A 13,034-nucleotide genomic window follows, 5' to 3' on the forward strand; every position below is an offset into this window, starting at 1 on the left:
GACGCTCTTATCCAGAGCGACTTACAGTAGAGTGCATACATTTTATTACATTTTTACATACTGAGACAAGGATATCCCTACCGGCCAAACCCTCCCTAACCCGGACGACGCTATGCCAATTGTGCGTCGCCCCACGGATCTCCCGGTTGCGGCCGGCTGCGACAGAGCCTGGGCGCGAACCCAGCCCAGCCTGGGCGCGAACCCAGAGACTCTGGTGGCGCAGCTAGCACTGCGATGCAGTGCCCTAGACCACTGCGCCACCCGGGAGATCAATGGCAGAGAGCAGGGTGCAGAGAGCAGGGGGAAAGAACAGGGTCCAGAGAGCAGGAGGAGAGAGAGCAGGGTCCAGAGAGCAGGAGGAGAGAGAGCAGGGGCAGAGAGCAGGAGGAGAGAGAGCAGGGTGCAGAGAGCAGGGTGCAGAGAGCAGGGGGAGAGAGAGCAGGGTCCAGAGAGCAGGAGGAGAGAGAGCAGGGTCCAGAGAGCAGGAGGAGAGAGAGCAGGGGCAGAGAGCAGGAGGAGAGAGAGCAGGGTGCAGAGAGCAGGGGCAGAGAGCAGGAGGAGAGAGAGCAGGGTCCAGAGAGCAGGGTGCAGAGAGCAGGGGGAGAGAGAGCAGGGTCCAGAGAGCAGGGTCCAGAGAGCAGGGGGAGAGAGAGCAGGGTCCAGAGAGCAGGGTCCAGAGAGCAGGGTCCAGAGAACAGGGTCCAGAGAGCAGGGTCCAGAGAGCAGGGTCCAGAGAGCAGGGTCCAGAGAGCAGGGGGAGAGAGAGCAGGGTCCAGAGAACAGGGTCCAGAGAGCAGGGTCCAGAGAGCAGGGGGAGAGAGAGCAGGGTCCAGAGAGCAGGGGGAGAGAGAGCAGGGTCCAGAGAGCAGGGTCCAGAGAGCAGGGTCCAGAGAACAGGGTCCAGAGAGTAGGGTCCAGAGAGCAGGGGGAGAGAGAGCAGGGTCCAGAGAGCAGGGTCCAGAGAGCAGGGTCCAGAGAACAGGGTCCAGAGAGCAGGGTCCAGAGAGCAGGGGGAGAGAGAGCAGGGTCCAGAGAGCAGGGGGAGAGAGAGCAGGGGCAGAGAGCAGGGGGAGAGAGAGCAGGGGGAGAGAGCAGGGGGAGAGAGAGCAGGGTCCAGAGAGCAGGGGGAGAGAGAGCAGGGTCCAGAGAGCAGGGGGAGAGAGAGCAGGGGCAGAGAGCAGGGGGAGAGAGCAGGGGGAGAGAGAGCAGGGTCCAGAGATCCTGCTCATGATCATTAGAAAACCCTTTTGCAATTATGTTAAAACAGCTTAAAACTGTTATACTGATTAAAGAAGCAATACAACTGGCCTTCTTTAGACTAGTTGAGTATCTGGAGCATCAGCATTTGTGGGTTCAATTACAGGCTCAAAATGGCCAGAAACAAAGTTATTTCTTCTGAAACTCGTCAGTCTATTATTGTTCTGAGAAATGAAGGCTCTTCTATTCGAGAAATTGCCAAGAAACTGAAGATCTCGTACAACGCTGTGTACATCTCCTTTCACAGAACAGCGCAAACTGGCTCTAACCAGAATAGAAAGAGGCGTGGGGGCACCGGTTAGTCAAGGTAATTGAGGTAATATGTACATCTAGGTAGAGTTATTAAATTGACCTTGCATTGACAATAAACAGAGAGTAGCAGCAGTGTAAAAGAGGGGGGGCAATGCAAATAGTCTGGGTAGCCATTTGATTAGATGTTCAAGAGTCTTGGTGTTTGAAGCTGTTTAGAAGCCTCGTGGAGGTCCTGGATGGCAGGAAGCTCGGCCCCAGTGATGTACTCTCTGTAGTGCCTTGCGGTTGGAGGCCGAGCAGTTGCCATAACAGGAAGTGATGCAACCCATCAGGATGCTCTCGATGGTGCAGCTGTAAAACCTTTTGAGGATCTGAAGACCCATGCCAAATCTTTTCAGTCTCCTGAGGGGGAATAGGTTTTGTTGTGCCCTCTTCATGTCTGTCTTGGTGTGCTTGGACCATGTTAGTCTGTTGGTGATGTGGACACCATGGAACTTGAAACTCTCATTCCTCTCCACTACAGCCCCGTTGATGAGAATGGGGGCGTGCTCGGTCCTCCTTTTCCTGTAGTCCACAATCATCTCCTTTGTCTTGATCACGTTGAGGGAGAGGTTTTTGTCCTGGCACCACCAGGCCAGGTCTCTGACCTCCTCCCTATTAGCTGTCTCATCGTTGTCGGTGATCAGGCCTACAACTGTTGTGTCATCGGCAAACTTATTAATGATCAAATCAAATCAAAGTTTATTTGTCACGTGCTCCGAATACAGCAGGTGTAGACCTTACAGTGAAATGCTTACTTACAGGCTCTAACCAACAGTGCAAAAAAGGTATTAGGTGAACAATAATTAAGTAAAGAAATAAAAACAACAGTAAAAAGACAGTGTAAAATAACAGTAGCGAGGCTATAACAGTAGTGAAGCTATATACAGACACCGGTTAGTCAGGCTGATTGAGGTAGCATGTACATGTAGATATGGTTAAAGTGACTATGCATATATGATGAACAGAGAGTAGCAGTAGCGTAAAAGAGGGGTTGGCGGGTGGCGGGACACAATTCAGATAGCCCGGTTAGCCAATGTGCGGGAGCACTGGTTGGTTGGCCCAATTGAGGTAGCATGTACATGAATGTATAGTTAAAGTGACTATGCATATATGATAAACAAAGAGTAGCAGCAGCGTAAAAGAGGGGTTTTGGGGGCACACAATGCAAATAGTCCGGGTAGCCATTTGATTACCTGTTCAGGAGTCTTATGGCTTGGGGGTAAAAACTGTTGAGAAGCCTTTTTGTCCTAGACTTGGCACTCCGGTACTGCTTGCCATGCGGTAGTAGAGAGAACAGTCTATGAGTGGGGTGGCAGGGGTCTTTGACAATTTTTAGGGCATTCCTCTGACACCGCCTGGTGTAGAGGTCCTGGATGGCAGGCAGCTTGGCCCCAGTGAGGTACTGGACCTTGCGCACTACCCTCTGTAGGGCCTTGCGATCGGAGGCCGAGCATTTCCGTACCAGGCAGTGATGCAACCAGTCAGGATGCTCTTAATGTTGCAGCTGTAGAACCTTTAGAGGATCTGATGACCCATGCCAAATATGTTTTGTTTCCTGAGGGGGAATAGGCTTCGTCGTGCCCTCTTCACGACTGTCTTGGTGTGTTTGGACCATTCTAGTTTGTTGTTGATGTGGACACCAAGGAACTTGAAGCTCTCAACCTGCTCCACAAGAGCCCCGTCGATGAGAATGGGGACGTGCTCGGTCCTCCTTTTCCTGTAGTCCACAATCATCTCCTTAGTCTTGGTTACGTTGAGGGATAGGTTGTTATTCTGGCACCACCAGGCCAGGTCTCTGACCTCCTCCTTGTAGGCTGTCTCATCGTTGCCGGTGATCAGGCCTACCACTGTTGTGTCGTCTGCAAACTTGATGATGGTGTTGGAGTCGTGCCTGGCCATGCAGTCGTGGGTCAACAGAGGGGACTGAGCACACACCCCTGAGGGGCCCCCGTGTTGAGGATCAGCGTGGCGGATGTGTTGTTACCTACCCTTACCACCTGGGGGCGGCCCGTCAGGAAGTCCAGGATCCAGTTGAAGAGGGAGATGTTTAGTCCCAGGGTCCTTGGTTTATTCATGAGCTTCGTGGGCACTATGGTGTTCAACGCTGAGCTGTAGTCAATGAATAACATTCTCACATAGGTGTTCCTTTTGTCCAGGTGTGAAAGGGCAGTGTGGAGTGCAATAGAGATTCTGTGGATCTGTTGGGGCAGTATGCAAATTGGAGTGGGTCTAGGGTTTCTGGGATAATATTGATGTGAGCCATGACCAGCCTTTCAACGCACTTCATGGCTACAGACCTGAGTGCATCGGGTCGGTATTCATTTAGGCAGGTTACCTTAGTGTTATTGGGCACATGGACTATGGTGGTCTGCTTGAAACATGTTGGTATTACAGACTCAGACAGGGAGAGCTTGAAAATGTCAGTGAAGACACTTGCCAGTTGGTCAGCGCATGCTCAGAGTACACGTCCTGGTAATCCGTCTGGCCCTGCGGCCTTGGGAATGTAAAGGTCAACATTCACAAGGTGGTAGGTATACATTCAGAAAAGTAGGCCAGTTGCCGTAGCAATTCATGTAGTATCCTCACCATTATGCCTTTTCGACATCTGCCTTTCAGTAAGCAGGGAAGGAGGTTTGGCAATTATACTCACATCAATAAAAAGTATGATATTAACTTACTCTATTGGCTGACGTACCTGTATGATCTTCATTATGATCTGTTCATTTTCCATGCTGTTTCCTGGGGCACATTCTGAACAATAGAATTGTGTGAAGTGTAACTGGATATTGTTGTATTGAATGTATAAGAAATAGCTATGCTAAGGATCAAATACTAATTACACTAATTGCAGCTCTTTATTAGCCTACACAGTCAATTAGCACCAACCAGACAGAAGATCTAGCAAAGCTACATGCAGAAAGTCATGTAGAAATCCTACCTTTCTGCAGCAGGTTTTACTGAAGTCAGATACTGAAGTCAGGGTTAGTGTGTTAGATACTGTAGTTACATTAGACTGAGGTAAGCTGTAGTTTTTATTATTTATTATTTTTTATTTTATTTTACTTATTTCCATAAGTATTCAGACCCTTTACTGACGTTACATCAGACTGAGGTTTTGAAGTCAGTGTAGACTAAGATACTGACGTTACATTAGACTGAGGTAAGCTGTAGTTTTATGACGATAACAACAGCAGCAACAGGAAACCACAGCTAGCTAGTGTGACAGTTTGACATTTCTCTACACCTACACCAACCAGAACGTTGACAGACATAGTGCATTCGGAAAGTATTCAGACCCCTTGACTTTTTCCGCATTTATTACGTTACAGCCTTGTTGTAAAATGGATGACATTTTCCCCCCTCATCAATCTACACACAATACCCCGTAATGACAAAAAAAAAACAGGTTTTTAGACATTTTTGCAAATATATACAAAAACTGGATATATCACATTTACATCAGTATTCAGACCCTTTACTCAGTACTTTGTTGAGGCACTTTTGGCAGCGATTTCAGCATCAAGTCTTCTTGGGTATGACGCTACAATCTTGGCACACCTGTATTTGGGGAGTTTCTCCCATTCTTCTCTGCAGATCCTCTCAAGCTCTGTCAGGTTGGATGGTGAGCTTTGCTGCACAGCTATTTTCAGGTCGCCAGAGGTGTTCGATCGGGTTGAAGTCCGGGCTCTGGCTGGGCCACTCAAGGACATTCAGAGACTTGACCTGTTGGAAGGTGAACCTTTGCCGCAGTCTGTGGTCCTGAGCACTCTTGAGCAGGTTTTCTTCAAGGATCTGCCACCACCATGCTGGTGCCTGGTTTCGTCCAGACGTGACACTTTGCATTCCAAGTATTTCCAAACCTTTTCCATTTAAGAATGAAGGTGGCCACTGTGTTCTTGGGGACCTAAAATGCTGCAGAAATGTTTTGGCACCCTTCCCCAGGTCTGTGCCTCGACACAATCATGTCTCCGAGCTCTACGGACAATTCCTTCGACGTCATGGCTTGGTTTTTGCTCTGACATGCACTGTCAATTTTGGGACCTTATATAGAAAGGTGTGTGCATTTCCACATCATGTCCAATCAATTGAATGTACCACAGGTGGACTCCAGTCAAGTTGTAGAAACATCTCAAGGATGATCAATGGAAACAGGATGCACCTGAACTCAATTTCAAGTCTCATAGCAAAGGGTCTGAATACTTATGTAAAGAAAGTTTTTCTGTTTTTTAATTTTAATACATTTGCAAAAATGTCTAAAACCTGTTTTCGCTTTGTCATTATGGGGTATTGATGAGGAAATGTTTTAATTTAATCCATTTTAGAACAAGGCTGTATCGTAACAAAATGTGGAGAAAGTGAAGGGGTCTGAATACTTTCCGACTGCACTGTACTCCTCAGTGTCTCTACAGAAAGCCTCTGACTTCTCGTCACCGATAATCCACCCTGCTTTTATCTGGTTCACAGAGACTGAGACATCAGTAGGCAGAGACACCATGCAGAGACAGAAGTGCTAGATGTGACTGTGTTTTTCCACTGACAGGTTTCAGTGTGGAAGCTCTTCCAGAAACGATCATCTGGTGTTGTATGTTCCATCTGTAGGTGAGGTGGGTCATTTAAAGAGATGAAAGAGAAACGGATCGAAAAAATATGTTTTAATTAACCTCAGGCATTTCAGCACGGTCCAAAGTATTTACAGTTAAAGCATGGCTCTTCTTTGAGACTTAACAGTTAGCAAGCTTAATATTCACAGATTCATCTCTCCCCAGATTCAGCTGAACTTCAGTGTCCAGCAGATTTACATTGACATTTTAGTCATTAAGCAGACACTCTTATCCAGAGTAACACACAGTTAGTGCATTCATCTGAAGATAGCTAGGTGGGACAACCATATATCACAGTTAGTGCATTCATCTGAAGATAGCTAGGTGGGACAACCATATATCACAGTTAGTGCATTCATCTGAAGATAGCTAGGTGGGACAACCATATATCTCAGTCATACTAAGTAGATTATTCCTCAATAATGTAGCTATTAGCAAAGTCTGTGTTATTTGAGGGGGGTAGTAAAACTTGTGAGTGTTAGTTCACAGAAGGCTATTTTAATTTGGGGGGGGGGGGGGGGGGGTGTAGGATTATATAAGATACTGTTTGAAGAGGTATGGTTTCAGATGTTTTGGGAAGATGGGCAGGGACTCTGCTGTCCTAGCTTCAGGGGGAAGATGGGCATGGACTGCTGTCCTAGCTTCAGGGGGGAAGATGGACAGGGACTCTGCTGTCCTAGCTTCAGGGGGAAGATGGACAGGGACTCTGCTGTCCTAGCTTCAGGGGGAAGATGGCCAGGGACTGCTGTCCTAGCTTCAGGGGGAAGCTGGTTCCACCATTGGGGTGCCAGGACAGAGAAGAGCTTAAACTGGGCTGAGCGGGAGTTGTGATAGGGGTGGGAGGGCCAAGAGACGAGCTTAAACTGGGCTGAGAGGGAGTTGTGATAGGGGTGGGAGGGCCAAGAGAAGAGCTTAAACTGGGCTGAGAGGGAGTTGTGATAGGGGTGGGAGGGCCAAGAGAAGAGCTTAAACTGGGCTGAGAGGGAGTTGTGATAGGGGTGGGAGGGCCAAGAGACCAGAGGTGGAAGAGCGGAGTGCTTGTGTTGGGGTGTAGGGTTTCAGCATAGCCTGAAGGTAGGGAGGGGCAGTTCCTCTTGCTGTTCTGTAGGCAATACCATGGTCTTGTAGTGGATGGGTTAGGGTGTAGGGTTTCAGCATAGCCTGAAGGTAGGGAGGGGCAGTTCCTCTTGCTGTTCTGTAGGCAATACCATGGTCTTGTAGTGGATGGGTTAGGGTGTAGGGTTTCAGCATAGCCTGAAGGTAGGGAGGGGCAGTTCCTCTTGCTGTTCTGTAGGCAATACCATGGTCTTGTAGTGGATGGGTTAGGGTGTAGGGTTTCAGCATAGCCTGAAGGTAGGGAGGGGCAGTTCCTCTTGCTGCTCCGTAGGCAAGTACCATGGTCTTGTAGTGGATGCAAGCTTCAACTGGAAGCCAGTGGAGTGTTTGGAGGAGTGGTGTCACATGGGAGAACCTGGCAACCTGAACACCAGGTGGGCTGCGGCATTCTGGATAAATTGCAGGGCTTTGATGGCACAAATGGGGAGCCCAGCCAACAGCGAGTTGCAGTAGTCCAGACTGGTGATGACAAGTGCCTGGATTCATGCCAAGGTTCTTTGCACTCTGGGAGGGAGACTGTGTGATGTTGTCAATCATGATGGCGAGGTCTTGGAGCAGCAGAACTTCTCCCGGAGGAAGAGCAGCTCTGTCTTGTCGAGGTGGCACGCAGAGATGTGTGTTGCCAACTTTGTGTCCGAAGGGGGGGGGGGGGGGGGGGCTGAGTGACTTGGTCTATAGAGAGAAGAGGAGAGGGCCTAGAACGAGCCCTGGGGACACCAGTAGTGAGAGTACGTGGTGCAGACACAGATCCTCTCCACATCACCTGGTAGGAGCAGCCTGCCAGGTAGGATGCAATTCAATAGTGTGCAGAGCCTGAGACGCCCAACCCTGGGAGGATTGAGAGGAGACAGAGAGACACCCAGCCCTGAGAGGGTAGAGAGGAGACAGAGAGACACCCAGCCCTGAGAGGGTAGAGAGGAGGCAGAGCTTGAGACACCCAGCCCTGAGAGGGTAGAGAGGAGGCAGAGAGACACCCAGCCCTGAGAGGGTGGAGAGGAGGCAGAGCCTGAGACACCCAGCCCTGAGAGGGTAGAGAGGAGGCAGAGAGACACCCAGCCCTTAGAGGGTAGAGAGGAGACAGAGAGACACCCAGCCCTGAGAGGGTAGAGAGGAGACAGAGAGACACCCAGCCCTGAGAGGGTAGAGAGGAGGCAGAGCCTGAGACACCCAGCCCTGAGAGGGTAGAGAGGAGGCAGAGCCTGAGACACCCAGCCCTGAGAGGGTAGAGAGGAGGCAGAGAGACACCCAGCCCTGAGAGGGTGGAGAGGAGGCAGAGCCTGAGACACCCAGCCCTGAGAGGGTAGAGAGGAGGCAGAGAGACACCCAGCCCTGAGAGGGTAGAGAGGAGGCAGATCCTGAGACGCCCAGCCCTGAGAGGGTAGAGAGGAGGCAGAGCCTGAGACACCCAGCCCTGAGAGGGTAGAGAGGAGGCAGAGCCTGAGACACCCAGCCCTGAGAGGGTAGAGAGGAGGCAGAGCCTGAGACACCCAGCCCTGAGAGGGTAGAGAGGAGGCAGATCCTGAGACACCCAGCCCTGAGAGGGCAGAGAGGAGGCAGATCCTGAGACACCCAGCCCTGAGAGGGTTGAGAGGAGGATCTGATGGTTCACGATAAGGCAGCGGATAGATCTAGGAGGATGAGAACCGAGAGAGAGTCAGCTTGGAAGTGTGGAGAACCTCCGTGACACAGAGGAGAGCAGTCTTGGTTGAGTGACCCGTCTTGAAGCCTGACTGGTTAGGGTCAAGAATATTGTTCTGAGAGAGATAGTGAGAGAGTTGGTTAGAGACAGCATGTGTTTTGGAAAGAAAAGAAAGGGATACCGTTCTCTAGTTTCTGATGTCCGAGGGGTCAAGTGTTGGTTTCTTGAGGAGGGGAGTGACTCTGCCATTTTGAAGTCAGAGGGGATGCAACCAGTGGTCAGGGATGAGTTGATGAGGGAAGTGAGGAATGGGGAAGGTCTCCAGAGATGGTCTGGAGAAGGGAGGAGGGGGTGGGGTTGAGCGGGCAGGTTGTCGGACGGAAATCACTAGTCGCAGGATTTCATCTGGCGAGAAAGAAGTCAAGGCGTAGGGTAGTTCTGGGACCAGTGGATTCAATAGTGAATGAGGAGTGGATGTCGTCAACCTTCTGTTCAAAGTGGTTGACAAAGTTGTCTGCAGAGAGGGAGGAGGATTAAGGTGAGGAAAATAGTTTCCTTGGGTTAGAGGCAGAATCTTAAATGTAGGGTGATAGAAAGTGGCTTTAGCAGCAGATACAGAGGAACAGAAGGTAGAGAGGAGGGAGGATGATTTAGTTCTCTTCCATTTTCACTCAGCTGCCTGCAGCCCTGTTCTGTAAGCTCGTAATGAGTCACTCAGCTGCCTGCAGCCCTGTTCTGTAAGCTCGTAATGAGTCACTCAGCTGCCTGCAGCCCTGCTCTGTAAGCTCGTAATGAGTCACTCAGCCACGGAGCAGGAAGGGAAGCCCGAGCCGGCCGGTGGAAAGGAGACAGTGACAGTCATAGGATGCGGAAAGAGAGGAGAGTAGGGTCGAAGAGGCAGAATATGGAGACAGGAGGGAGAAGGATTTAGCAGAAGGGAGAGAAGATAGGATAGAAGAGGAGAGAGTAGTGGGAGAGAGAGAGAGAAGATTGCGACAGTGCATGACCATCTAGGTAGGGGCTGAGTGGTTATGGTTGGAGGAAAGGGAGACAGAAAAGGAAATGGCGGTGAGCCATTGTCACGAAATGAGGTTATCAAGGTGTCAAGCTCATTGAGGAACTCTCTAAGGGAACCTGATGGGCGATAGATTACAACAATGTTAAGCTTGAGTTGACAAGTGACAGTGACAGCATGGAATTCAAATGAGGAGAATTCCATGCTGAGATGGAATCTCCCATTATGAGAAATGAGTAGCCCTGTGCCACCACGGTGATGACCAGATGCTCTTGGACTATGAGAGAAAACGTAGTCAGATAAAGACAGGGCAACTCGGAGTAGCAGTGTTCTATGGGGTGATCCATATCTCCATCAGGGCCAAGTCTAGACACTGAAGGGCAGCCTAGGCTGAGATGAACTCAGTGTTCTATGGGGTGATCCATATCTCCATCAGGGCCAAGTCTAGAGACTGAAGGGCAGCCTAGGCTGAGATGAACTCAGCGTTTTTGACCACAGACCGGCAGTTCCAAACGCAGTCCAGCAGATGTCCACATTCGGAAACTGTCTTTAGTTCACATTTGAAACTCTCTCCTTGTTCCCTTTGTCCTTGTTTCCCCTCTTCACCCATGACTTGCTGTCCACAGCAGAACAGGACAGTCTTGGGGTTAGAGGTCAGGGTTCAGTCTTACAGACTCCAGCGGTACAGGACAGTCTTGGGCCCAGGGTCAGGGTTAGAGGTCAGGGGTCAGAGGCAGGCCCCCCCCCCCACCACTAGTACAGGACAGTCTTCGGCCCAGGGTCAGGGTTAGAGGTCAGGGGTCAGAGGCAGGCCCCCCCCCCCCCCCACCACTAGTACAGGACAGTCTTCGGCCCAGGGTCAGGGTTAGAGGTCAGGGGTCAGAGGCAGGCCCCCCCCCCCCACCACTAGTACAGGACAGTCTTGGAGCCAGACTGAGGCTCTCAGGTATTTCTGGCCTGCTGAATCTTCTCCTAAACTCGTCTGTAGTAAAGTAATACATAAGAGGGTCCAGTCCTGAGTTGAGACTGGCGAGACAGAGGGTGACAGGATGGCATCGCAGCACCATCTCTCTGACCTCACAGCTCCCCAGGGCATCGGCCTTTGCCAGAAAGTCTAGCGGCATGGTGACATGGTACGGGGAGAAGCAGAGCAGGAACACCCCGGCACAGCTCAACACCATCCTCAACGCTCTCTTCTTCTCCCCGTGGTCCTTCACCCCTCCCCCCTCCCCCTCCCCCCTGTGGACTCGCAGGCTGCCGGCTGACAGACAGGCGCAGGTCAGAACTAGGATCAGAGGGAGGATGAAGCCAACCAGCTCCGCCCCCACCATCAGAGCCCAGCCGGCCGCAGGGCTGACTTCACGCATGGGGAGCTCCGCAAAACACACCGCCTGGATGGAGGTAGGGCCAGGTGTAGTGGTTGGGGAAGAGGTGGGGGCTGGGGCATATGAGCTAGGACTGGAGGCATAGGCGTTAGGGGTAAGGTCAGGGGGCAGGCTGGTGTTTCGGAGCAGAGGGAAAGGCAGACAGCCGAGACAGACCAGCAACCAGCCAGCGGCACATACACACATGTCCCCTCGTCGTCTGTTGGAATGGTACCTCAGCGGGTGCATGATGAGCTCACAGCGCCGCACACTCACACACACCAGGAAGAATATAGAGGCGTACATGTTGACGTATTTCAGGTAGAAACACAACATGCAGAGAGGCCGGCCGAATGGCCAGGTATGGTTCAGGTAGTAGTAGATACGGAGAGGTAGGGAGAGGACCTGGAGGAGACAGAACATACAGGTAGTTAAATATATATATATATATATATATATTTAATGGACTTTACAGTGTCCTGCTATTAAAATGATGAATACCAATGTGTATATATATATATATATAATGGACTTTACAGTGTCCTGCTATTAAAATGATGAATAACAATGTATATATATATATTTAATGGACTTTACAGTGTCCTGCTATCAAAATGATAAATACCAATGTGTATATATATATATATATATATATATATATATATATATATATATATATATATATATATATTTAATGGACTTTACAGTGTCCTGCTATTAAAATGATAAATACCAATGTGTATATTATATATATATATATATACAGTATATATATATTTAATGGACTTTACATTGTCCTGCTATTAAAATTAATATCAATGTGTATATTATATATATATATATTTAATGGACTTTACAGTGTCCTGCTATTAAAATGATGAATACCAATGTGTATATATATATATTTAATGGACTTTACAGTGTCCTGCTATTAAAATGATGAATACCAATGTGTATATATATATTTAATGGACTTTACAGTGTCCTGCTATTAAAATGATGTATATCGGTGTGTGTACATATATATCACTTGGCTGTATGTATTTCTAGATATAGGCTGTATGTATTTCTAGATATAGGCCTATTGTAAATGTGTATTATTGTTGCGTTGCCATCTTTATTTCAAAGTAAATACAGTTGAAGTCGGAAGTTTACATAAACCGCAGTAAAATACATTTAAACTCCGTTTTTAACAATTCCTGACATTTAATCCTAGTACAAATTCCCTGTCTTAGGTCAGTTAGGATCACCACTTTATTTTAAGAATGTGAAATGTCAGAATATTAGTAGAGAGAATGATTTATTTCAGCTTTTATTTCTTTCATCACATTCCCAGCGGGTCAGAAGTTTACATACACTCAATTAGTATTTGGTAGCATTGCCTTTGAATTGTTTAACTTGGGTCAAACGTTTCGGGTAGCCTTCCACAAGCTTCCCACAATAAGTTGTGTGAATTTTGGCCCATTCCTCCTGACAGAGCTGGTGTTACTGAGTCAGGTTTGTAGGCCTCCTTGCTCACACACGCTTTTTCAGTTCTGCCCACAAATGTTCTATATGGTTGAGGTCAGGGCTTTGTGATGGCCACTCCAATACCTTGACTTTGTTGTCCTTAAGCCATTTTGCCAAAGCTTTGGAAGTATGCTTGGGGCATTGTCCATTTGGAAGAACCATTTGCGACCAAGCTTTAACTTCCCGACTGATGTCTTGAGATGTTGCTTCAATATATCCACATAATTTCCCTCCTCATG

At 48.9% G+C, this 13,034-nt stretch overlaps 1 protein-coding gene across 1 annotated transcript in view; it reads right to left on the reverse strand.

The window, feature by feature from the left end:
• Positions 1-6,188: 6,188 nt before the first annotated feature.
• Positions 6,189-13,034, reverse strand: part of gpr174 (G protein-coupled receptor 174) — a 72,975-nt gene continuing 66,129 nt past the window's right edge. The window contains exon 3 of the mRNA XM_071399851.1: positions 6,189-11,691. Coding sequence (XP_071255952.1) covers positions 10,795-11,691 — 897 coding nt within the window. The 3' untranslated portion in view covers positions 6,189-10,794. The remainder of the gene's footprint in view (positions 11,692-13,034) is intronic.

This window comes from Salvelinus alpinus, chromosome 4 (genome assembly GCF_045679555.1).
Source record: "Salvelinus alpinus chromosome 4, SLU_Salpinus.1, whole genome shotgun sequence".
Classification (NCBI taxonomy): Eukaryota; Metazoa; Chordata; class Actinopteri; order Salmoniformes; family Salmonidae; genus Salvelinus; species Salvelinus alpinus.